Source organism: Triturus cristatus, chromosome 4_2 (assembly GCF_964204655.1).
Source record: "Triturus cristatus chromosome 4_2, aTriCri1.1, whole genome shotgun sequence".
Lineage (NCBI taxonomy): Eukaryota > Metazoa > Chordata > Amphibia > Caudata > Salamandridae > Triturus > Triturus cristatus.
This window is the reverse complement of record NC_140586.1, coordinates 753,564,126-753,590,328: the sequence shown is the minus strand read 5'-3', so window position 1 is coordinate 753,590,328 and position 26,203 is coordinate 753,564,126. Positions and strand designations below refer to the sequence as shown.

The 26,203-nt window shown below is 42.4% G+C and overlaps 1 protein-coding gene across 6 annotated transcripts in view; it reads left to right on the top strand.

Annotated features, from left to right (window-relative positions):
* ELAVL4 (ELAV like RNA binding protein 4) overlaps window positions 1-26,203 on the top strand; it is a 151,907-nt gene that overhangs the window by 4,929 nt on the left and 120,775 nt on the right. The window contains exon 2 of one of the 6 annotated variants that reach the window (XM_085602657.1): window positions 878-1,246. The exons of the other annotated variants lie outside the window; for them this stretch is intronic. Within the exon in view, the coding sequence (XP_085458783.1) occupies window positions 1,217-1,246 (30 nt within the window). The 5' untranslated portion in view covers window positions 878-1,216. The remainder of the gene's footprint in view (window positions 1-877; window positions 1,247-26,203) is intronic. 6 annotated transcript variants of the gene reach the window in all.

Here is a 26,203-nt window from a genome sequence, read left to right as displayed (position 1 = left end):
CAGAATAACCGCTCGCATGTCTCCCAAGCACGAGGGATCCGGCATCCCATTGTTGCATCGGTTGCATCCATCGATTCACCGGGGGCCACCGGAAGATTGGACCGACTGCGCCTCGCCGGCGCGAGCGCCGCCTTCCCCGTCACCCTTCGCGCGGACTTTCACTCGCTATCTCCAAAATCAGGCAGGGCTGCGGTCCTTTCCCCCCTTGCTCGCCAGATCGCCTTTGTCTGGCTGCTTGTTTTGATGGGTGTAAAACAAACAAGATTAGACCGAGCAGCCCCGCTGAAAGCGATAGCTGAGAGGAAAAGCCCATGAAAGGTTGCCCGGGAAACGAGCAGAGGCGAAGCAGAGCAGAGGAGCAGGTGGCAGTCATGTGGGAATACTGCAAGCGGCGTAAAAATAAAGGGGGGGCCTCGATTATCCCGCTCCCTTCTTTGTGGCAGTCACAACTTTAATTATTCCGTATAAATAGGTGTTAATTACGTTTCGGGCTTGGGTGTGCAGTGGTTTCCAGAAATCTATTTCTGAGCATCTGCAGTGTTGGATCCGTAAAAAAAAGAGGTTATCTGCGCCCTTTTCTCCACTGTGAAAGTGTATGTGTGAAAAACGAGAAAGACGCCTGAACATCCATGTTTGACAGTGAATATATATATATAATATAAATGTGTGTGTGCTTCCCTTTCTTTAATAATGTGTGTGTGCGTGTGTATATATATATATATATATATATACTCACACAATGTGGATGTGTATAGCGAAAGAAAAGGGAGAAATGCGTAAATCTAGAGGTGCAAAATATGTGTGGATTTCTCAAAGTTGACAAGATGTGGGTTAACCCCCCTGAATTGATGACAGTTTCTTTTTGTTGTTTTTCCAGCTCCTGTCCAGTTGGAACTGTCAATAGAATGAATGAACCCCAAACTGTGCCACACTCCTAAGTAAACGTGGCCCTGTTAAAGACATCATGTGACGGTAGCTTCGTTGCCTGGTGCGCCCCAGATACACTCGTGAAATGTGGTCCCCATAGTTGTGGGGTGGTTTTTAACAGTGTTTTGTAGACATTGAATGCTATTCCACAAAGGTGGATAATTTTTCCTGAGCCGCTGAGCATTCGAAGAATTTCCAGCCGGGGAGAGTTAGAACTCCAGGTTCATAGGGTGCAGAGAGCTGAAAGCCTGGCGCGCGGAGGGGTTCCCAGGAGCAGTATTACCTGACTATGGGGGACACTTGGCATTTTAGAAGTAAGGTAGGTCCATTTAATGAAATTGTCATCTGCTTCTTGTATAAGGAAGAACCTGGGCAAAGGCACCTGCCCATTGTTTGGTGTCAGCTGACAGCCTTAAATGCAGCGCAGCCTTGCTGTTTTGGGAAGACCTTGCTTTCTGCACATCTGTCCTGCATTACTCTGCTGCCTTCTGATGTTTGAATGTACAGTTTGAATCGTGGTAAAAGGCAAAGTCCCAATGTTGCATGTTGCCACCTTTTTGTGTGAATTCAGTGTGTACGGCACTGTACATTAGCTCTGATTTTCGACTACAAACATGGCAATGAGGATGGACAGGAGTGGCGATGGCAGGGCGATGTTCCAGTCTTGTGTGCAGGGCTTTGTGGTAGTTTGCGCCATGAGAAGAGAGCGCTTCTTTGCATGCATTGGGTGTGAACTGCGGTGATCCCTAGCTGGTTGCTCTTACTCTGCACATTCCGCCACTTCACAGGCGTCTCGTATTTCCTTTGCTGCATTGTGGTTCAAATCCACCATGCATAATGCATGGATGTGCATCTTTGGATCTCTACAGTAGGTAATGAAACGCCGATCCAAATGAAGATTCGTTTGGTCCTGTGGCGTTGAAGGTGTGCATTTTAAATCAGTGCAACTGTAGATAGAATACTAACAGTGTGACCGTGCATTCTGTTTGTTGTTGACAACTGGTGACGTTTGAGGCATTTTGTGAACTTATTGCTGTATTTCCATCTCCAGGGATATGAGTTGCGGAGAGGAATATAGTTGGAGGAACCATATACGTCACTTGAATTTGTAGCTCTTGATGCGACTTCCAGCACTTCCGATTCTGATTTGTATTGCATTGGGTGGATATGTCTTGTTGACTTGTGACTAGCTAGAGAATCTGTGGTGCTTTTGTGATGTCCTGTTTTGCACAGACTTATCTTGTGAGGGTGCATAATGTCTACACTTGCACATCATTTTAGAAAAAAAACCAACAGAACCGAAAGTCACTTAAATAATCTAGCCTTTTGCAAACCTGCCTCTCGGAGACTTCATCTTTAGGTCCTACCTATAAACATTCTGTGAAAACATTAGGACAGAGTGTTTTATTACATGCACTCATAATTTAGAAGAATATCAAAAAGGTTATTTCAAGATTGTCTGAACTATCTTCTTTTTGAACAAAGGGTGCTTTTTTAACTTAAGGTCCGCACTTAGGTTCACCAGGCTGGGTGTGTGCTAGCTGGGCTTCATAGCAGTTTTGCTGTCTGAATGTCCATCTTCTTGGCTACTCATTGGCTATTGTCTTTGCTCCTTGTACAGCCAAAAAAGGAACTGGTTAAATATTTTCTAGAGGGGTACAACTCCACGGGTTTATCATATGCACTTCTTTGCACATACTATGGCTTCCTGCAGCTCATTTACAAAGCCGTCCACATAAACATGTGCATGTTTAATAGTAATATAAATAAGTAATAAGTAATATAAATCTTCAGATACCTGCCATTAGGCTTCATAAATGGTATATAGTCAGTTTCTGACCCCCGCAAAAATGCAGCATTTATTGTCGCCCTTTTCCTTTATGTGTTAAGGATTGGAGACTATGAGCATTGGCTCAATAAGCATGCATGCATATTTGCATCAAGGCAATCTTTTGTAAGTTACATTCAGGGTTAGCTTTTGAGGCAACTAACTAGGTTCTTCCGGCCTTGTTAGAAAGACCCTTCTTCAAAATGAAGGTTCGCTCCTCCCTGCTTCTTAATACTTTCTCAGCTGTGTGTCGCAGCCACACTTAAGTGTGTCCTCTATGTGTATTTTCATTGCAAGCCACTTTCATGTGGTAACCGATTCACCCAAGTGTGACAGACCCGACAATCATAAAGCGAGCGATATCTCCATCTTAGGTAGAGGTTTTAGCTAGCCGCATACAGTGCAGTTCAGATGTCTGGCCTGATCCCTGAAAAGTTCAGCTTAGCATATGGTTTCCTCAGCTGAGCAATTCAAAATCTTTCTGCACTGCCTATCTCCCGTATCCATTCTTCATTTGTGCAACAGGTATCTGTCCAGCAGAGCCCTGCATTAAAGCTCTCTAAATGCGTGCTCATTATATGGATTTCTTTCAGTGCTCCTGGTGGGGGAGAGCGTGTTTGCCTTCCACGTCCTGCGAAGCATTGTCCTTGTTTCTTTCTTCTTCGAAAATAAATCCATTGGATGCAGAGCGTTTTTTAGGCTGCCACCCTCGCGAGGTGGAAGGATGAAGTAGTATCACACTTCAAGCTGTGATGGTGTAGATCGCACAGCTTGCATAGAGGAAAGAGAATGAGGTACACGTGCTGCTGTAAGGCACTTTACTAGGTAATGGAATCACCTGCTGCAGTCCTGTGATGCCTATTTGCGTGTCCGAAACATTGCAATATAGGGATGTTTCCAACTATTGATCAACGCCTCTTTTATGATTCAACCTACTTTCAGTTTAAGTATCCAAGCCCATAGTTCAATGCAACAGTGGACTCGTCTTTGTTTAAATGTAAGGCCATTCTTGGCTCATTAATGCAATAGAAATGTGCTGTATTTTCTGCGATCATGGTAGTGTGCCTTGCAATGTTCCCCGTTGTCCTTGAAGAATTTGCTGAGTAGCTTTATTAGCTGCCTCTCCTCCTCCTTGCCTCCCTGTACCCCTCTGTATAATTTCAGAATGTCATCATGTCGGTTCCGATTTGTCTGCGTCAGGTCACTGCTTTGCACGTTGGTTCACGTCTTCTAAAAGGCGTAGGTCTTTTATCTGAGACCCCCGTGTGAGGGAGGGAAGCAGAAAGCCATTCTCAATCATATTGCTCTGGCCACAATTGTGCAGCACATGAAGGATTGCGCCCCAGCCAAGGGGGCGTTTTGAAAACCAAGAAGTGCTGAGAAGCAGCAAGCAAGGCTTAATTAAATGGAATGGAAAGGCGGTGAGAATGTGGAAGGAATAAGGTCAGCAGAATAGATGTGCTTGCCATGCTAGATGGTCCATTTTTCTGCAGCAGTGCAGAGTTTGAAGCCAGGCAACTGGAGAATGACTACCCAGCCTGTTCAGAAAATGGAGTTGATTGCTTGAGCAGAATGCTCGTAAGAGCTTGTGAGGTGAGATGGGGCGTAAGGTGTTCTAAATGTAAATTATAACAATTTCAAAGCGAAGCACACAACAAACACATCCGTCAATACAATTAGCAGCCAATTCTTCTACTTTCGGTCCATTGGAACCTGATAGCAATTCCTTTTGACAAAAACCTGGTCAGAGAGTGTGTGTGTGAATACATTATGTTTCAAATTACTGCTGGTGGTTTGCTGCATTCCTGACTTGTAATTGTCTTTGGCCAAGGTCTATGGTTAGATAAACGTCCGTTCAATGCAAGATAGCAGTGTTACTGAGCTGCTCTGCTGTTTGTGCTTGAAAGTGTTGAATATGGTCTGTGCATTCTTTCAGGGCTAGTTTAGATGACTTTCTTCGGTGGTTGATGGTAGAGCATGAAGACAGCTTATAAAGCCAAGATCACACACACTCACACATACAATTTATGATTTATGTATATATATATATATATTTAGAGAGAGAGAGCGCAAGAGAAAGTGAAATCTATATTAAATTCTTGAATCCCAAATCATCCTAAAGAAGCTGGGGTAGTTTTGTTGAGCAGTGGAGTTTCCAGACCTCAGTTTCTCCCTTCTCTTAGGTAATGACAAGCTCATTCAATACCTGGTACGGCCCGCCTAATGGCGCCCAGGCAGTAGTTGTGTGTCTCACCAATAATGTTCTTGTTAGTCGTATTTTGGAAGAAGGTTTTCCCCCACCAGACTAGCTGGTGTAAGATCTGACCTACCTGTTACAGTGTGTTGAGGGCCTAGGTATGTGCGCATAGTCTGGGTGACCGGATTGTGCTCTTCCAGCCACCGTAGGCTGGGTACGTTGATGTTGGCTGTCATGAGCTCCTCTGAATTCTTTTTGCATTTTGGCGCAGATAATAATTGTGCAATCCGACAATATATGTTTTTGCTTTTCTGAGAACACAGCTGAAAATACAACAATGAAAGGTGGCATGAAACTGTTTTAGTGGATCAGCTCTGATGACCTCAAGTTTGTGGAGGGAGGATCAACATCGACTGTTGTTTCCGGTTTATTATAATGATCACTGAAATACTTGGAGATTGACTTGTCTGTCTTGTGTTCTAGTTGATGCAATTTTAAATAGTGCAGTTATACACATTGCGTGTGGATTGCAGGTTCTCTCAGTTTGTTACCAAGAGACTAAAAGTGCACTTCGAAGGACAGCACATGTCAAGTGCTAGTGCCGCTTGGCTTGCCATTTGACAATACCACCATGCCAGATGTGTAAGCCATCCCGACCTATCAGGGAGCTGGGCCCAGGCATTCAAGAGCCTATTGAGTATAGAATGAAGATTTTCTAAGGTTTGGTCATTTGAGTTGCCATTGTTGTCGCTGAATGTGGTAGGGTGGCACTGGCCGTACTACTATGTCATCACACCGCATAATTACGTGTTGGCATAGAGTCCTGACTCCAGAATATGTATTACTCGATGTATTAATGTCTTTCGGTGAAGCCTCCGTTATTGTTGTGCCTTATCGCAGGCTGCAGAAGGGCTCAGCTGGGAAACCAGGGGCTGTAATATCAATGCAGAAGTGAAGGTCACCAGGTCGGCAGCCAGCCCTGCTGACTCAGCTTTTGCCAAAGGGACAGAAAGGGAGGGATTATAATCGTGGTTCGTATACAATCTGTAAATAATTCTTGCGCTTTTGCATTTCTAAAAAAAAAGGAATCTCAATTTGTAGATATACAATGAAGTTTATTGTATAGAGAGAGGAATATTCAGCTGTTTAGGCCTCGTGACACCCTAAGCTCTCGCGCCTAAGGCTACCTCATTTTCAATTTTTTAAAGAAATCTCCTACACAGGATTTAAGATCTTCAAACAAGCAGTTGTATTACTGTACTGTATTGTATCATCAAATGACTGAAATGTAAAAGTGCATGGGCTGAATTCTCTTTAATCAACACACTTAATGTGTTCTTTAAGATGCAATTTTGCAAGATAAGCACTTCACTTGTCAATAAGCGAGGCAGCCTTTTAGCTTCTATAGACTGATTGTTGTGAAATCCACCAGAAGAGTCACGAGTGGCACTTGGAGAGAGCAGAGGACTCGTGGCCCAACAGTGGGCTTCCAACGCCACAAACGGTCCCGCCACACGTGCGCATCAGCCATGTTGTGGTAAGACTGCTGTGCATTCATGGCTCGCCAGAGCGACCTCCATGCTAGCGGTGGCTGTAGACCCGCCTGAAACACAGAACAAATACTGAGCTGCTGAAGCCATCCCTAATCGCACTAGTAACACCGGCAGTGGCACACGCTGCTCGGTTGCTGCAGGCTCACAGTTCACAGAGCATCTAGGCCAGCTAAATGCGAGCATTTCCAGCAACTGCTGCTCATCTTTGAGTCGCTCTCAGCTCTTTTCGGAGGGAATCGTGTCTCTGGCTATATAAGCATTCATAATGGTGCTGCTGTTGCAGTTTCTCAGAATAGAATGGGAACCTCTGAATATATTGTGTGCCAGTTTCTCATTGGTTGCTTTTCCACATAGATGTTGCAGCTCAGTGGCCAGTGAAGCTTGAGTTATGCGTAGACATTTCAGACATACAGCTAATGTTGTATGACCTTCTAGTACCGAAAATTAGGGAATTTATTCTTTTGAATGTGTGCATGCGAGTGGCTGTGTGCATGTTTGCGGGCATGCATGCACATATTTCTGAATGCGAATTGAGTCAGGGCAAGAAGGTATGGTTATTTATCCGTCAAACCATCTTCCATAATTGTGTCTTACCCAACGCTGTGCAGCCACAGCAGTGCTTAGTCTCAAGTATTTACAGAGCATTAGGCCTGATGTGTTCTTTTGAGATTATCTGCGTCTATGATTGACATTAGCTGATGAGAAAGGGAAATACTCATGTGATTATAAGAGTACGTAAAGAGGGTTATGGGTTGACACTTATTGTCTTTACATTTTCTGCCCATCCATTTGGATCTGTGGCTCCAGCAGCCTTCCCCCTGTCGGGTAGAGCACGTGGACATTCAGCCTCAGGGCATATCCAGGGTGGCAATTTACCACTGTGCTCCTGTTGTGGTAGGGAGCTCCCCGGATATGATGAAATATCAGTAGGTAGTAGTGGCAGGATTACTGCAGCACATTTGAACCAGGCAACCTCTGCATGAATTTAAGATGGTCTAACTCTTACAAGGTCAACATGTATTAGTAAAAAAACGACTGTTTTGTGTCCTTTAGTGCAAACTCATCTGCTATAAGCATTATAATTCAGACTGGCTGAAAACACTTTTGTATTCTAATACAAAGCTACATACCATTATATGGATGGCCCATTATTTCATGTACAGTAGTTGACTCATGTTCATGATGTGAAGAGGACAGGTTTTTGTCATCTCTGGGAAATCCTTGAACCAGGTTGCTTCACTGTGTCAATGGTTTCCTGTAAAAACGAGCAGAGAAAAACGAATTACTTGGGAAGAACGATATTTAGACATAAACCAGCATAACAAGCGGTGATGTTTAACAAAAGATATTTTCATAATACTAGAAAAAATTGTGCACATGGATTTGTTTTCTGTGCATGTGATTGAAGGAAGGAGTGTGTTGCGTAGGCGCTACCAGCACGCCCAGGAAGAGATTCAGGGTGTTTCGGGTCAGGTTTTCTGTATAGTCAACTTTAAAAGGTGGGTATGCATATTGCATATTGCATATTGGAGAGGGGAATACATTGCCAACAGTACTGGTGAATTTGAGGGTAATTTGAGCATTGCCACAGAGAGTACAGAAAGTGGAGGCAAAGTGTGTCTTCGAAATGATCTCCTCTGTCGTGGGGTGAGGCGAGACTTACGTCGTATTGAAAATGTGTAGTTTACCGCTGTCTGGAGTGAAAACTCTCATAGTGTGACAATGGTTTTTCAAGTAATTCTAAATCCTGTTTTAATTCATTTTATTTCCTGGTTTTACACATTGCTTACCAGACATGGATCATTTTATCGTGCTTGGACAATTACAGCTAGTCCACTGGCCAATCAGGATGGTTCGATGGACTAGGGTATTATAGAGAAGTAAAGCCTTTATCTGTGCAGCTGTTCATATGCCTTTTGATAAGATGTGGCTTCAGGCCATCGAATGATAACTGCATCTGAAGCGCAAGATGAATTTATTTGAGAAGATCACCACCTAGTAATGTAGCTGCTAATAGGCGGGCCTTGACAGAAGAGGCGGGCCTGCAGTATGCAACAGAAAGCTAGAGTGCAGTCTCGGACCACAACTCTGCACACACGGGGAGCCTGTCGTATATTGACGTTGCTGCCTGTGCTTGAAATGAAGAGCCGCAGCCGCCATGGCCCCTACTCTGTGTCGCTGGCACGGCTGCTCTTGCATTGTTTCTCAGTTGTCAAAAAATACCAATTGTAGGTCGTCAAAGGCAAACCTGCACTACTCCGCGGCACATTACAAACGTTCTGCTAAGGTTGAGGATTAATGGAATATTCCACAGCAGAAATAGTCAAAATGTTGAAAATTTAGTGATGAATAAATAGTGTGACCTTATCAATAGTAGTATTGTGTATTTGTTTGAAGGATGACACTTGGAAGGGACTGGGGCGTTACCGTCATCAGTTTCACTACAGGACGGTACAGCAGACAGTTCTACTCGCCCTCTCCAGGTCTGTATTAACCGCCAACCGATCACACGTTGGATGGCATTTGGAAGGAAACATATAGGTCCTTATGGTGCGAGAAATCCCTGGTCTGAGATGCTTACCTTTATGCCGTTTGACAAGCTTTGGAAAGAACAGCACCTGTATGTCCCTCAGAAAGGGGTCACCCGGCACCCTCACCAAGGCCAAAAAGGTGTTTGCTGGATTCTCGGCTAGGGTTGGACCAAAGTAGGCCCAGTACTTCAGGAATCTATAGCCTCCCCAATGTGTCATCAGTCCACAGAACCCTATTGGGATGTTCTTAAAGTAATGCTCGGTAAAAATAAAAGCGGACAGTCACAGAGGCTGCTGGCAAGAAAGAGGGTGCTGGACACGGAAAGTTTAAACTCAGCTCAGTCTATTCTGCTTGCTGTGACGTTTGTTTTGGCTGGACAATCAGTGTCGGTTTGGCCCACTTGACGATACTTAGCCCAAGAGAAAAATCTTAAAGTACTTGACTTTGACCATTCTGTTATGGCTGCCTGACGTGTCGTCTGATTTGCGAAGTTGTGGACTAGTTTATGTGACAGATAGGGCAGTACATTGCCATACCCTTGGTGCATACCATTAGTTCACAGGAAAAAAGTAGTTGACAGGATGGTTGCTGGTCGAAATTATAGTTGTTCTGTAAGAAATAGTTTCTGCTGAAATAAGTCGAGTCATATTGTTGTTTTAAAGTTTTGGAAATTTCACTGTATATTTCCAGTGGAAATCTAACACTGAATAGCAATACCATCTGAAGCCAATTGTCACAAGTAGGCACCAAAACAGACCCAAGATATAGCTTGAATCAAAAGCAGATGTCCTCATAAAAGTTCAGAGAATGTCCAAAAACCCATATGCTACAAAAACACACAGACGAAGCCAATACTGGTCTGCTGGAGTTTCTTAGAGGCTAAACACGGTATGTGGTCATGCAGATAACGACTTTTTCATGGTGAATTGACAATATAGTTAGATTTATTACTTAATTTGAATGAGTAATCTCTACTGTTCGGTTTTAGAATGACAAAAACACCCCTACGCACAGAAACCTTTCACTACTACTGGTTCTAGGTGCAAGAAGGTACTGTTCCTGCTCAGTTAGAGTGACACAAAATCACCGTGTGCAGATTTACGTCTGGAGGAGGGCACGGTGTCTTCAGGTCCAATTCCGTTTCGTGCGTATTTTGTTGGTGAAACAAGATATTGTGTTACTCACGCCATATTGCTCTTTTTCGTGAAGTTTACTCGAGTTCTTGTCGAAAATGTATCTTAAAAAAAGGGTACAGCGGGTTAATTCATGGACTCTTGTGTGTTTTTCCTGTTGCGTTTTTGAGAGTCCGACTCATAAATGCACGTGCTGGTCGTTACATTACAAATGTGGATTATTATTACTACCCCAGGGCTCGCCTCTTAATGCCTTTGTTTGTCTTAAATGAGCCGTACTATGCTCCGTGCGATGCAACCGGCCGGTGGAGGAGAAGGGAAGGTCAGCCTGTATTTTCTGACTTCTGCTTGCCAGCAGGCAGCAGCACCATGGAGAGCTCCCGTCACAGGGCCCAGTTCTGCTGGTGCTGTGGCTTCCTCTGCAAAGGCAGCCGAGGGCGGAAGTGGAAGGCGCGCGCCTTGGGGCCTACGCCCAAACTCAGAATACGTGCTAATGCTCATAGTGGTGCAAGGCGAGGTTATCCTATCCCCCCTCCTCAACATGTGAAAGTGCATGCTTTCCCCACATGCACACAAAGGTAGTGCATATAAGAATCCTAGATTATCAGAACCAGTTATCGAAGTGCATTTAAAAACAGTAGAGGAACTGTGGTACTGTGCGCAAAGGGGGTGGGGCAAGTGAGCGTAAGGGGCGGGGTCACATGCGTGGCAAAAAACAAACAAATATTATGTACCTTTTTTTTCAGGCCGTTCACCTTCAGTTAACTACATGCAATATAAGACACGAGTTGTGTATGTTTAATGCTACGAGGTCCCAGTTTTGATAGAAGGCACTGTGTCTATGTAAGTCATTATTTAATTACACACAGAATAAGATGTGCTTATGCAAAATGCGCAACAAGTTGAAGATTAAAAAAATGCTTCTAAAATATAGATTTTTAGCAATACTCATAGTGGATTTCTTTTTTATAACTGTCCTTTAAAATCGCAGGCTTCTTAGCAAAGCTGGAAATTGCCTTGCCATGCCACTCCAAAAAACAAAAACAAAAAAATCTGTCATCAGGTAGCTTCAAGTGATTCCATCATTTAAAGCCAATAGTGGCTTTCAAGCACCCTTAACGGTTTGCAGATTAACCAGTTGTGCACATTTACATTTCTTTCAGGCAAGCAGGCACCCTGGCAAGAGGGCTTGTTTAGCTCTCTGTCCCTCCCTCGATTTCACAGTACAAGAGACTCCTTGCCTTACATTTCAGCTCTCGCAACTAACCGGGGTGGTTGTCTTTTCTCAAAATGTACGGGATCTGTTTTTCTTAAATTAAAAAAGTTTGGGCACATCGTACTCCTCAGATCCTGCCCAATTCGAGCAATGGTCACAACTGATAGAGTTGCAAGGCCACATTCCTTTGTTGTTATATTGTGTTTGCCTACAGGTATGAATGCGCTAATGCATAGTTTTACTGTCACTGGCCTTTATTCTCATTTTGCCTTCCGAATGTATTTATTAGGAATATAATAGCAAATCCTCTTGTTGAGTGCATGGGCTGCACTTATAAAAAAAGTGAATGACAGAGAAAATTGTTAGTTGCGTTGAGGGTATGAAAAGATTTGTATTGGTGCTACGCAGTTTCTCAGTGTGAGCGGAAATACTTTTTAACACGAGTTCCATTCTTCGCCGAACAATGGCGATGATCGTAAGAACGTGTATTGAGTCATGCGGAAGCAGGCACACCATCATCTAAAAGATGAATATTGGTGTTTGGAAAGGAGCTGTGTGTTTTTGTTGTGAATTTTGCTCGTTTTTGCCAAGTTTGATATCTTTGACGCATCACCACCGAGGTATGTTGGTAGTGGTACATTGCTGTACATGTGCATGCTTGTAGGTTTACAAGGGGTTGAGGTAGGCAAGACTTTTATTTTAATACAAAATACACATTGATTAAAGACACTAACTTTGCACTGAACTGAAAAATGTGAGGGCTGTGCCCATAAAAGGGATACTAATGTTGCAATGGATACAAAAAGCTTTGGGTAATTACCCTATTTATGTGTGAGAGAAAGACTGCTTGCTTTGAGGAGTGTGAGGGAAACAGCAACATATCAACATCAGAGTCTGCTCCCGCCCAAAGAAAAGTTGAAAAGCTAAATCTGTTAAATAGGTTAGCAGCCATGTTTGTCAATTCATTCATTTAGAATGGGGAAAGCAAACAAAACTAAGGTCGATAGACCACTCATTTTGCGCTGGTCCTGATTCATGTGCCCATCACCAGCTTCCAGTAGAGTCTTTGGAACTTGCAGAAGATGGTTATGGAGTTCTGTTTGACCGCCGCTGGTCTCTAAGAGTTCCAGGCTCTATAGAATAGATAACCAGTGGTTCCAGTGGGTGCTGAATCTGGTGCACCAGCAATTCTGCAGTAGACAAAGGGAACATTACTGAAGGGCATCTTTGAGTGCACCTCATTGTTGCCAAGGAGACGGTGGACCCAATGGTTGTGTGTCAGAATATCAATGACATAAACATGGATGCCAACTTATTGTGCCCAAAATATTACTACACTATATATGTTAATATAGGTTTACTATACTTAGCTCCACGTATATGTACCTTGACAATCTATATATCTTCAAGGTACGCAGATGTTACGCTTAGAATAGAGCATCAGCACCTACTACCATCACAGTATTCTGGTATTTGATATTTTGTTTTGTTATTGGACCTCATAGACCTCACATCCACAAAATGGCCTCTTGGCGCTATAGGTAACTGTCTCAACATGACTCAGATACTTATTGATAGGCTTGCTTAAAGAGCCACGTCTTCAAAAATGGCTGCAATATTTTCTCCGGTCTATATTTGTATCCTCAATATTCTGGTTGTATCCCGTAGCCAGCGTGCCCTTTGCATAAAATGTAAAATCTTGGGTTTTTAAGCATTTTTTCGTTTAACATTGGAATTTTAAGGCCGCCGTAGTGAGTAAGACAGTTCCATCCGTGGTAATACCATGTATTTTCTTTATCTTAAAATAAACAACTTCCTCTGCTAATTAGAGTGTTATCCGAGACAAAGTAACAGTTGTGCATTATTTATCGAAATTATTCTTCTAATGGCTGAACAGACTGCCTTCTTTCATTAATGAACGCAGAAATAATGTAAAATCAGGGCTCATGAATAGTTCATGAGGTGTAATCTAGCATGCTCACTTTTCCTGGCATTGAGGTGCAGTAAACAGTTCCTTATGCATAGATAATATCTTGGACATCGTCTGAGTGCTAGCGGTAGCAATCTGTTCCTCGAGTTGTACAAGTTGGATGGTACAGCATGTTTTCCTTCCTCCCAACCTTAATATTTTACTTGTCTCGGAGGCTGTTTAGATATTTTTCAACCACACTAAACCAGTGTATACATAAATAACTCCTGCATGTTTGTCATGAGCTGGATTGGAACGCAGAAAGCACACACATTAGGACCGAAGCACAAAAGCATTTATGAGCACGGAAAGTGATACTACACTAGCAAACTTTTACGTGCTGTTGCATGTCTTTTTTGTAGTTGGCTCCAAAACATACAACTCCCCCTTAATAACAGGGCAACAAGCGCAGTCGTTTTCTTTGTACTAATTGTATATCAACATTTTCTGAATATTCGAAATTGACTCCACTTTTAGATGTTTTGGGATCAATTCACCAAGGCATGTAAGAAAACATATGAAAATACTACAAGAGGACTAATACTTTACGCACTCTAAAACCTTGTTGTGAATAGGACTCACTGTCTTAAAAGTACCTTGGATACGAAACATTGGGTAGAGTGGACGCCTGTGAAGCATGGAATGAGGCAAATTCTGGTTGCAATTTTGAGCTTACAGGTGGAATGCTATACTGTGTCAAGCCTTAGTGACTGCAGCTAACTGGAGATGTAAATATACAACCATTCCTTTGCATTTGGTGCTCTGATGGCCATGGTTTATGCATCCTATGCCTTAATTCAGTTTCAGCCTGCTTTTCTAATTGATTAATTTATTTTCCGGCGCAGCAGCAGGGGCAAGCTGTATCCTTGCTATATTAACCAACGATTAATGGTGGTTATGATTTGCTTGTTAAAACAAAACAAAGGCTGTTTTTGCATTATGTATGCAGGTATTCCTCCGTCTTTTGCTGAAGGTCATATTTTCTGCATGGGCGGCCTGCCTAATTAACTGGATGTATGTGCTTGGAGACTGTCCTGTTAACAGTGGGATCCATGTTAGACATTCTCTGATTTGAGTTGCTGCGTTGGGCAAATACTGCAGTGCCACGTTCTCTTCCAGTGAATCCGGCCTGTGGCTTTTTTACTAAAAACCGATGAATGTAAAGCAGGGTTAAGTAGCAAAATGTTCTAATTACTTAGCGTCTGTGGTTTATCTTCAGCACTTCCATATTGGAGAAAAACAAAAATGTAAACACCTTTAGAAGATGCCGTCGCCTGACCATGTGTTTGAATGCCCAATGGATTGCTCTTAGTTCTTCTTCTACACAAAGGACGGTGTGTCTCTTCTGTGTCCTTAGGATACAAGTGAAGGTTGTCGTTTGTGAGGAGGCCGTTCAATGCTTTCTTGACCCACTGCCCCATAATTCAAGTCGAAAGTTGATGAATCGCTCAGTGACCTCCAAAGCTGGTTGTGTCGTCAAGGGGAACAGACGGCTCTACTTGTTTGGGCCTACATGTTGAAACAGTCTGGTACTTACCCTTTGAGGCACAGTGTCCCATGTGACCTTGGGAAGGCTGTTCAGAACTCCCCATCTGTTGGCCTGAGATTGGATCCCCTTTTGAGTCCTCAAATTATTGTATTGAAGTGGACGCTTTGTGCACATTTGTTTTGCAATGTGCTGCATAAATCATTGACTTCCTCATTCACTCCATAGCTTTCTGCCTTACCGTTGGCTTATGAAGGCCAATGTGTTGAAGAGAGGCATCAACGGCGATGACGCAAACATGCGTGGTTAGTAGAGAAAAGCAATATTTTGATTTTTAGAAGAAGGTCTGACCTAGCTGTAGCTTCCAAAAGATTAGGGAAGGAATATGATATCAGAACTTGTTTTGAAATTGCCACGTTATTATGGATTTATTATGGAAGTCAGTAATTTCATTCTCTGGGTAAAACGCGCCACACTTGTGTATTTGCTGGTTTATTTTCTCTCGCTCTCTCTCTCTGATTGAGCGTAACGTCCCAAGTTGTGGATGCAAGCACAGCAAAAATATTCTTTCCTTGGTGTACAGACACCTGATAGTGAGAAAGTAGATGATGAATTTGTTTTTCAGAGCACATAACTCCAATCAGAACACCTTAATAATTAAGAAGGTTACATTTAGAAAGAATGCTGTATTTAGATAGCCACAAACAGGCCTTTCTGGTGGACTTGGAATATATCTGCAACCTAAACACATATACAACACTTCTCTTCAGCAGCTCGCCGCATGATGTTAGGAGAGGATGTAGCAGAAAAAGCCCCTTATAAATGCAGAGGCCAATTCACAAAGCTTTTTCTGTGATTGATTAAATGCATCTTTCTGCTGAATTACTGGTGACTTACTCCTGCATTTACACCAATAAATCTCTTGCACAAAGATGTTATGAATTACTGGCATCACTAGGAGAAAAGACACCCAAACACACCCTCCTCTCTCCTCCTCTGTGATGATCAGTGTTTTTTTATTTTATTTTAATCTCTACAACTTCAGTTTTTTCACATTGTAATGGGCTTTTCTGCGTAATATTACGCAGAGGACTAACAGACCTGGGCATGTGATGTTCGCTCTTTAGGAGGTCTAAAAATAAATGCCTAAATGCAAGAAGTATGTTTTGGTAACACGGTAAGCAGTGCTGTTGATATATCAACAAGCTGTAATTTCACGTAAAGTGTTTCTTTACAAAAGGTCATCTTTCATAGGACAGGATAAAAATGTTTACTCAGTCCCCATTACACAACTTTTTGCACTTGCGGAACAGAATGGTAAATCTGATAGCTGGGCGGTAATGCCCAGATTAAATGTGATTACATTTAATAATCCCTCTATTCCCAGGCAGGTAGGAAAAGGGCAGAGTGGTTTATTTTGCACCTGCCCAATGATTTCTGCCGGCAGGCCAGTGACTACTGGTTGGAAATATATTTTAGATGGAGGGGATGAGAGTGATATCCAAAACGCCATTTTCCACGAGCGAGAGACCCTTTTTGGCCAGCCATGGTATATAATAGCTTCAACAGAACTTCTCCCACAGACCCTTCGGCCTTCACCACAAACAACAGTAGAGTTAGACCAGCAAGAAGGTGGTCTAATCCTGAGTGGTGTTTACCTTGTCACTGCCAGCTCCAAAATGGCGATTAGTTGTTTTTAGCTGGCAGTGACAGCAGGTGGACCCGCATTGGATTGGGGAAGCTCCCATGCGAATATCACTCCACTCCAGGTGGACAGTGCTATTTCCCAGCATTCTGTCCATCAATTGTTGTTTTTGCATTTGTCACCCCGAGTGGGACGGGTATGCCCAGACGTGGGTCCCGTGCTCTCCATGCCACTGGAGTCAAGCTATCGTGGCTGAAGAGGGGTGTAACCCCGAAACCGGTCCTAGGATGCTTGTTTCCGGTCCAGGGAGGACCCGGTTTGGCAGTTCGGGCTGGACTGTTCCCATTGGGCACAGGGTCAAAACTGATTTGCATATGGCTGGGTTCAAACTGGAATGGCATGGTGTGCAAAAAAAACGATGGATTTAGGCCCAGATCTCTGTACTGGGGTGAATGTATGACATTGTTCTGCATTCTGTTCATCAATTGTTGTTTTTGCATGTCTCTGCAATCCAGCGCCTCTGAAAAACAGAGATTGCTGTGGCTGAGTCCTCCTATTAGCCTTCTTCGGGCCGTGGATTATTTTGCAGGCTTATCCAGCATAGCTCCAGGACACTGGGTGCATCTCAGATTTTCAGGCACTTCATATGAGAGCATTTTTATCTGGATGCATCTAAATGAGACTCATCTGCAGAGACAGTGGTCATCTTAAAACGCTGGCCTGGATGTGGCTTGGCAGACCCTCTGTTAGCCACTACTGGTCTAGCAAAAACAATTTAGATATTCACTTGGCCAGTTAGTATCTCGTACTCTTTTCCATTTAAAGAACAGACATCAACAAAAAATAAAATTGGTACTCTCTGTACAGATTAAAATAAATATCTTTCTGTTTCATTTTCTTTCGCAGGTTCTGCCTTCTTTAAAGCTTGCCATTTTCGTCTGGAGTCCTCATGCTAAACTTTATCGCTAGTATAACACAATGTATTACAGACACTGTGCACGTCAGCATGTATGGTTTTATTGCAGCCCCACTCTTTTCATTTCATTCTGAAGAAATTATGCTGCGGGTATCGAGTGACTTGAAAATTGCGTTGACTGAACTTTCTTCATTTACGGCACTGCTCTTTATGGATTTCCACCATTTTTATAGATGGGACTTTAGCATCCAAGAAATTTAAAAGAGATTGAAAATATTCAACACCACGAGTTGAGCCAAGGAGATACTTAAGTATTGCCAAATTCCCAAACTTGGGATATATTGGAAATAAAAAGGACATTGAAGTTTCCTTCTCTGAGTAACAGATGACTCCCAAGTTTTAAATTCACTTGCATATGAATTGTATTAGAAATCACACTGTCTTATTTGAGTTACCAGGCTTACAATATGGTACTTTAAATCCACCTTTAAAGTCATCTGTGTTTCCTGATATTTGGTGGTGCCTGTTCTTTGGCCGATGTAATTGGTACCATGTAGTGTTCTATAAGGTTGTGTCCATATAAGGCCCATGTTTGAAATAGTCCTTTCAAACAAGAGGTAGCAAATCCAGATGAAAAACATCACAGCATAGAATCCCTCTGGACCCTTCCATAACATGGCCGTCCTTCAGGAAACGCTGCAAGATTGTGAAGGTCACAGGTAAAATGAACGTGTTTACTTAGGGGTCCTTCTCTACGTCTGTCTTGTTGGCGTGAGACAAAGATAGTCATCCACTTTATTTATGAGTATTTTGTTGTATTTCCTTTTGCAAATCTTTGTTTGTTTGTTAGGTTAAGAGAATTGTGAAACTGTGAAGAAAACTAAAAAGAATAATGAACTAGTTCAGTCAAAAAAACTGTGACAAATTTAAATTTTAAAATAAAGTTGAGCGTATAGGACACCATTTTAGATCCATTTCATTATTTATACACTGAAACAAAATATGTACCTATGTTAGAAAGAAAGCGTACATACTGACTGCTGTTCCCTCACACCAAAGTATATTTTAGTTTCTTGTGGTTTCACACCAAAGTATAATTTAGTTGCATCAGTTGACTAGAAAGGTTTTTTTTCTCGATTGTCATGAAATCATTGTTAACTAAATGGGCTGTTAAGTTGCCTAAGATTTGTGATGAAAGGGACTAATCTAATGTGTGGGCTGGAAAAAGTCCCACAAAGTCTCTCATAATGATGTGGAAGGGAAAAACCATAGAGCGGAGTATAGGCTAATGATGGAAAGTCTGGCACGTTTTGGGGAAAACAACAGACAAAGGCAAATGGAAGAAAAACACAGAGGATTTGAATAGGCACTTCTGTGAGCATGGAGGACAACCTGCGTGCGTGTAGGTATGGTGGAAGGGAAGCTGGTCTGCATGCTGGGAGAGAGGGGTAACTCGTTTTTGTGTGGACATCTGGTGCTCTTTCTGAAGGATGTTTTGTCACAGCATAAAGTATACACCATAATAAGCGTGGTGCTTTTATATGTACCATATTAAATAAAACTGCTTGTAATATTTGCTGACTTTAACATTTCTTCATTTCTGGAGAGTAGCAAAAAAAGCTTCCTTGCAGCGGACCTACTGGCTTGTTTATATTGGGGATTTAATTCACGTGAGGGCAAATTGAACCCTAACTCTTCAAATCCCTTTTCCATGGTTGATGTGGTGTGCCACCTTATTTCCCACACTCAGCATGGAAATGCATTTTAAGCAGCTTCAAAGGTGGACATTTTAAATTATGCCACTGCGACTAAAAACGTGCTCGCTTTTTGTTTCTCGTCCAGTACAGGATATGCATATTCAAAAATGTATCACATGAAAGGAGCAGGTTTATGGCCTAACAAAAGGTCAGTCAGTGTCAAGGTTTTTCACACCCCAGTATTGAATTAAGGCACTCGCCCCCGTTGTCTGCACTGCTCAACTGGCATTTTTTAAGCATGCTTATTTTAATAACGAATTCCGCCCCGGTTTTATCTACACTGTGAGGCAGCCAGTGTTGTTGCAGTCGCGTGCCACGACGCCGTGGGGCTGAGGGAGGGGCCCTCGCGCCTTAAACGTGCATGAGTCATTCTTCAGCGCTCCGCGAGCGCTGCCACTGCCTCGTGACCCCGCGTGCCTTGTTTTCATTCATTTTCTTACAGTACCAAGCAAGGCGCTCCGAGGTGAGTTCCGCGAAGACACAAACACGTCGTTGGGGCCGGTTGCATCTTTCATGACCTTTGGCCTGTTTAAGTCTGTGCTCATTAACTGCGGGCGTACGCAGATAAATTCAGTGTGTGTGCATCCAGTGATTTAGACTGCCACATTTTATATCCATATTCTATCCACCTCTAAGCAAGACGTGCGGAGTCGTCGAAGACTGAGCTAGCATGATGCATGGAAATATTGGGAGCAGGGCACCGGAAGGAACCCCAGAAAGCGCTTGACAGACATCCTTTCCGTCTTCTCTTGACATCCGTCCAACCCCCAGCAGCTGCGTGCAGAAAGGCTGGAAGGAACCCAGTGCCTGCTGTCATTGTGCTGGGACTGCATTGTCTGCAGCAGCATTGTGCGCGCGAGGGCGGATGGATAATCATCTTCACAAAAGTTTTGCAGTGTGGATTTTTTTAAAATACAGAAGCAACCAACTCGATTCACAATAAATATAGAAACAATCAACCTGATAAACACAAAAGTAAAATTGCCTGCTTTAGCTGTGTGCTGCTCCCACTCCGATGTAGTTTTGTGTTCTTTCAAGAATTACAACCTTTCCAGCATATGTCTGTACTCCTGGGAAAGTCGTGTGACTGTTCTGCAGTGTACTTCCCCACTGCAGGATGTTACGTAGTGCAATTCTTTATTGGAGGGCAAGTCAGTTCCTCAGTGCAGCTGCACATTTTTTTTATTTTCTTCCCCCCTAGAAGAATATTTTACCCTAAAGGAGGAAAGCCCTCCCTTCGTACCCCAACAAAGTTAGGGTGTCTTCTGTTTACATTGGAAAAGGATTTACTCCTGCCCTTGGTGAGAACACATTTTCTAACCAGTTCCACAATTGCAGAGGGTCGATAGGAAGTGTTTGGCGGCCCACGGAGTGATGCGTTTGTAGAAGTTCATAAACTTTCAAGAGGTATCATATCACTTTGAAACATTCACTCCCTTCCCCTTGCCTGGGATTTATCCCGAGGATTGTATGCACAATAATATATTATAAATAATATTCCATCGTAGTAAAAGGATTCATGAATGCAAGTTAATGTTTAGTGAATACCTTGCACTCTGACCTATACAGATATTCGGAAATGTGGAATTATGTCTCTGGGTCATAAAGAATGACCGAATGAGGATAATTTAGGAGGTAAACCGATGCAGGTTTAGCCGTTAAATTAGGAAAGGTATATTGTCGCAAGTGGCCGGTTGGTGGTGGGCCATCAGCACAGCTTGCCTATCGATTAGTTTCACAATAAGGAACCATCTGGGGCTGGAGAGATGCACGTTGCTTGCAAGAGCATTTAATAGGGGCCCAGTTTATTGGTTCTTTCTGTATGGAATGACTCTTTAGAGTTAATACCCACAAAGTATTGTATGCAGATTGCCCCTGTTAGCTAGGTATGCAAGAAAGACCTGGGATTTTTGAAATTGTATTTTTTTGATCCTTGGGATTTAGTTGGCAACTCTTGAATTTTTGTATTTTTACTGTGGTTTTTTTTCTCTTCATTTTTGGATCTTTGTAGTTTAATTTCGGTGTAAATAGGTATTGCTTTGCACTGCCCCATCGATCTCCACCTGTAGTCACTCTAATTTCACCAGAATGTACTTCTGAAAAAGTCAATAAAAAGAAAACATGACGTACGTGGGAAACCCCGTTTCAGGAATATTCTTTAGTGAGTCCAAGAATGCTGTTCCCTCAGCACACAGGAACAACTCACTGTTCCTTTTCGGACCCTGTGTCCGTATTCAATCCCAGTGCCTCGCATTTGTTAAGTATCACTTTATTTTTCGTTCGCTCAAATGTGACTATTTGATCACATTTACAATGTTTTTCTCTCTGTCTCTCCTCATGTGCATACCTTAAACACCCTGCTTACATATAGAGTGCCTCTAATATATATATATTTATAGATATAGTTAGCTGGACATTTTACTCGTAAAAAACCATTGAAATTCCCCCGTTATAGTTAGTGCAGGCAACTATAACTCACGCGACCGCAATCCTCTGCTGATGCTAATACTGTATTTAGACACTTATTTGCCCATGTCTTCTTCCATTAAATTTTAGCTATACATATATTACAAATATTTTTTTTTCATAAAGACACATATGTCATCAGCAGAGGATTGCGGTCGCGTGAGTTATAGTTGCCTGCACTAACTATAACGGGGGAATTTCAATGGTTTTTTACGAGTAAAATGTCCAGCTAACTATAACGTGTGTGAAACCTATGGTTTTTTCACTGAATTTGCAAGGTTTTTTAAATGCTAATTCCTAACTATAACGTGTGTGAAACCTATGGTTTTTTCAGTGAATTTGTACGGTTTTTTAAATGCTAAGTTACTTTACGCCGTTCGTGGCGTGCGCGCCCACTTAACGCAGTTCGTTCCGTGTGCGCGGTGTGCTTTGCGCACCGCGCGCCCACTTTACGCAGTTAGTGCCGTGCATGCACGGTGGGCACGCGGTGCGCTACGCGCACTACGTGCCCACGTTACGCTGGATGGGCCATGTACGCACGATGCGCTTCGCGCATCGTCCGCACACGGAGGACATATTATGCGCTTCGTTGAGAAACTTAATCTATTAATTGTTCCTGCGGGCAACTTTTGCACACGGGGGAGGGGTGAATGTGGATATTTTTTTTTTATTGTTAATTTTTACCGTACGCGTACGGTAAGCGTAATCGGCGTTTTTTCGAAAATAAAAAAAAAAGATTTTTTTTGCCTTGGGGGGTCTTGTGGGGCACCTTAATCAATGCTAGGTGGTTAAAAGCTGTCTAACATGCTCCTTTACATATTTTCCACCTTTGTTTTTCCTCCTCCCCTCAGAGTGCGAGAGAGAAAATGGCGGCCGCCGCTTCCTGGTTTCGACCGATTCGAATGTTTACTAAGATCTAACAGCCAATCAGAATCGCGCTCGCGCACGTCACCGTACGCGTACGGTAAGCTTACGGTAAGCGCACCGTAAGCGCACCGTAAGCTGCCACAGATATATATATTGATTTAAAGGCTATTTTCTCAGGAACTACTGTACAGATTTACACCAGACCTACAAACGGCACTTCCTTGACCTGTAGACTACCTCTCTGCCAAATTTCAAGTAACTCTGTTCAGCCGTTCGGGCTGTAGCTGTGTCTAAAGGTCCTATGGAAAAATGCATGGGAAAAACGCGTTTTGGCACCCCCCTTTTTTCTCAGCCCCCACTTGACGAATCCCCCCGAGACTTTCAGGGTAGAAGCGGAGCGTAGCGCCCCATTAGTTTTGAAAATTTCGCGAGGATTCGTCGACCGGCGCCAAAGTTATTCCAAATAGAATGTTGTGCTTTTCCTATGGAAACAGGGTCCTAACTATAACTACCTACTGGCGACCGCCAGTAGGTAATATATATATATATATATATATATATACACAGCGTCTGCAGCATGATTATATTTCCGTGGGTAAAGTGAAAAAAGATTTGAGCTGAGTGAATATTGATGACATTGAAGATATCACTGCAGCACAATAAATCTGTTGTTTGAGAAAGCGAAACTATATTGTTAGGTTGAGGTTATCTTCGTGGGAAGAAGCCGCTTCTATCATTCTTTAAAATAAAACAAAATGCTTCAAAGTACCTTACCTACACTAGTGACTTTAAGATAACAAAAATACTTTGAAAATATATTACATTAAACAACTAATATTTCGCTGCACACACATCCTGTGTTTTCGCTGCCACAAAGTGCTTGTAGGCTCTACATCTTGGGATACCTGCAGTGTTCAAGTCCAGATGGGCAAGCTCCCCTTGCCACCTCTGAGTTCTTAGAAGTCTGTCTTTTAGCTCTGCTGCAGAGAATTCAGCAGTAAGGCTGTCAAGTTGCAGAAACTGTGAGGTTATGTGTGTCCCAGGACAGTTGAACTGTGTGAATCTATGATTACAAAATCCTGGGTGCCTTGATGTATCGTTCCTTGCGAATCACAATGGTTCGCGACTCGTTATGGACTGGATACTCTTGGCCAGTGATTAATTTGTAAAAAATGAAGTGCCAGGGCCTTTCCTGGAAGGCTGCTGCAGCCTGCGCCATGCATTGCCCCTGCCAGTGCTGCCATTGCCTTGACCAACATAACACCTAAGCATCGACATCCTACAAGTTTGACAATTCAGACAGTTTCCGGCTACACAAAGCTATAATAATGGCATGAGAGGCTGGTTTTATTAGTTTTCCGATGTATATTTACTTCATAAACGCAGTTGCTGTGTTCATCTCAAAATGTAAAAAAACAATGCCACCATGTGGTGGGCTGTCACTAGAGCAGTTGCTGACAATTAAGTGCTGGTGCTGAGCACCGGAAACCACCGGCACAAATTAAGCACTTCTCTTGGCACGTAGGAATATTTTGTAAAGTAGACACTAACTTAGGCCATGGCAGTCCCCCGTTGGAAATCTGATTAATGGGATGCAATCGGTCCGTCTAGATTTCCCAAAAGCTGAGCTATACCAGTAGACAGCAAAGTTGTAAAATTGCTTGACTAAAACCTGCATCAGAGTGTTTTGAGGATTACAAGTAGCAATCCTCAGGTGTGACCAAATCTGAAATATGGTACTTTTGTCATAATGTATTGCTAAGGAGGAGGCAGCTGGTGATTATTCCGTCCATTAAAGCCATTTCAAACATCTGCTTCACAGGTTTTACCAATGAAAGGTCCAATCAGCAATTTGTTCTCCCAGAGAAGCTGAAAACAGCACCACACCTGCTGGATTTTAGTGATAGAACACGTTTTTATCATTTTTAAAGTGCCTTACCACCCTTGATTTGATGAAATTGCTATATTGTTTATCACACAACATTCTTTGGTTGTTTTTAGAGCCTTTTTATAATGCATCGGGACAGTATGTCCTGATAGCGTGAACAATAATTTTCCATCTAGGATCACTTAAGGCAGGTATTTAGAATATAATTGGCATGACATTTGTGCACAGTCTAATGGGATCAGAGTTGCTATATGAAAAGGGTTCTGTCAACACACAACCAATGCACATTTGTGGATCTGGTGACCTAGCGTGTAGTAGAATGACTCTCTCGGACCAAGTTAATTTTTAAAGGTGGTACAGCTGAGTAGGAACTTTAGTTCCAAGAAAATGAATAATTTTCACTTAGTCTTTGAGACATTTTGTACCTTCTGCATTGCTCAACACAAACAAATAATAGCTGAATTTTAAAATATATATAAAGTAATAGCTTGAGGGCTATACACCCAGTATGCCCAACTCGCCTCCAATTTGTAGGAGGAAAGGCTATTTGCCATGTAACGTAATCCAGTTTCCGAACATCCAATTTTTTACAAATATTCTTCAAGTTATTGTCATGTTTAAGAGAAAGACGTGCAGAGGCCACACCTCAAATCATGGTTCAAATTGTATCAACCACATTAAAAGAGAAGGGAATTTAAAATAAAGGTTAATCTCCTATGTTGTTGGCAGTTGATTTTTTCTGGTCATTTAAAGCTTCCATCTCTTGAAGAATGTTTGCCTGACTAGAGGTCTCCAACCTTTTCTGTAATAAGAGTTACTTGTGTTCAAAGAAAATCCTCCCCAGCTACTACACATTATTACAGTTGTGGTAGTAACCACGTCACACAGCATTGCATTAGTGGCTACCATATGCAAGATTTACTAGCAAAGATCACCTCAGTGCTTCTGGCACGGTTGCCTTGTCAATGTGGAATACCTCTACATGGGTAAAACGTAAAACACGCATCTGCACTGGCCTAGCACCAAGGTAGTACAATTAGTAATAGTCTCCCCAAAAGTGTTTGATTCTTATTATTCAAATATCAGCGTAAAAAATATTTTGGGAATTCAACAGTTTCCCCCAAATTGTCAGCCTATGAATTTTGAAAATTGACATTTTCCTCTCAAATAAACACTTTCCATATTTGGTCTGCATATATTCATTCAAATAAGCAAAAACTTCTAATTTAGTTCACTGAGCTGCACAAATAAGAACTACTTACAGGTAGCGAGAGAGCTACCAACAGCTCTCGAGCTACCCGTTCGAGAATCTTGGTAGCCATTACTCCCTCATTTCTTAGTCACATAAGCCTAATTTACCATTATGAATACATCATTTCCACAGCTCTTACACTGAGTTCATTGCAACTAAGGAGAAAGTATTAACAGATCTACTGCGAGAAAGCTCCTCGGCTGAGCTGTATGGTTTCAAAGCTATCTTTTTTTAGATTCTGTGGATACAATTGCTGCACTCTGGAGTCACCTACAAGAAGAGGAAATGGTGTCTCCGAAAAGGGTATTATTGAAGGCAGATGCCAATGATCCCAATTCACCATGTCTTTTACTTTAGTAAATGTTACTTCCGAATAGTCAAGAGTAACTTTGCTCAAAGACAACACTTTGTGCAACAGCCCCTTAGTTAAAACGAGTGTTCTTTGCACACTAAAGTCATACATCTGCCAGTAGGTTAGAAAGGTCTATGGGGTTTTCCTGTTCCTATTGTGGTTGTGTTGTTCCCAGTAGGTGCATTCACGTATAGACCCGCCTGCACATTTCTTTCATGT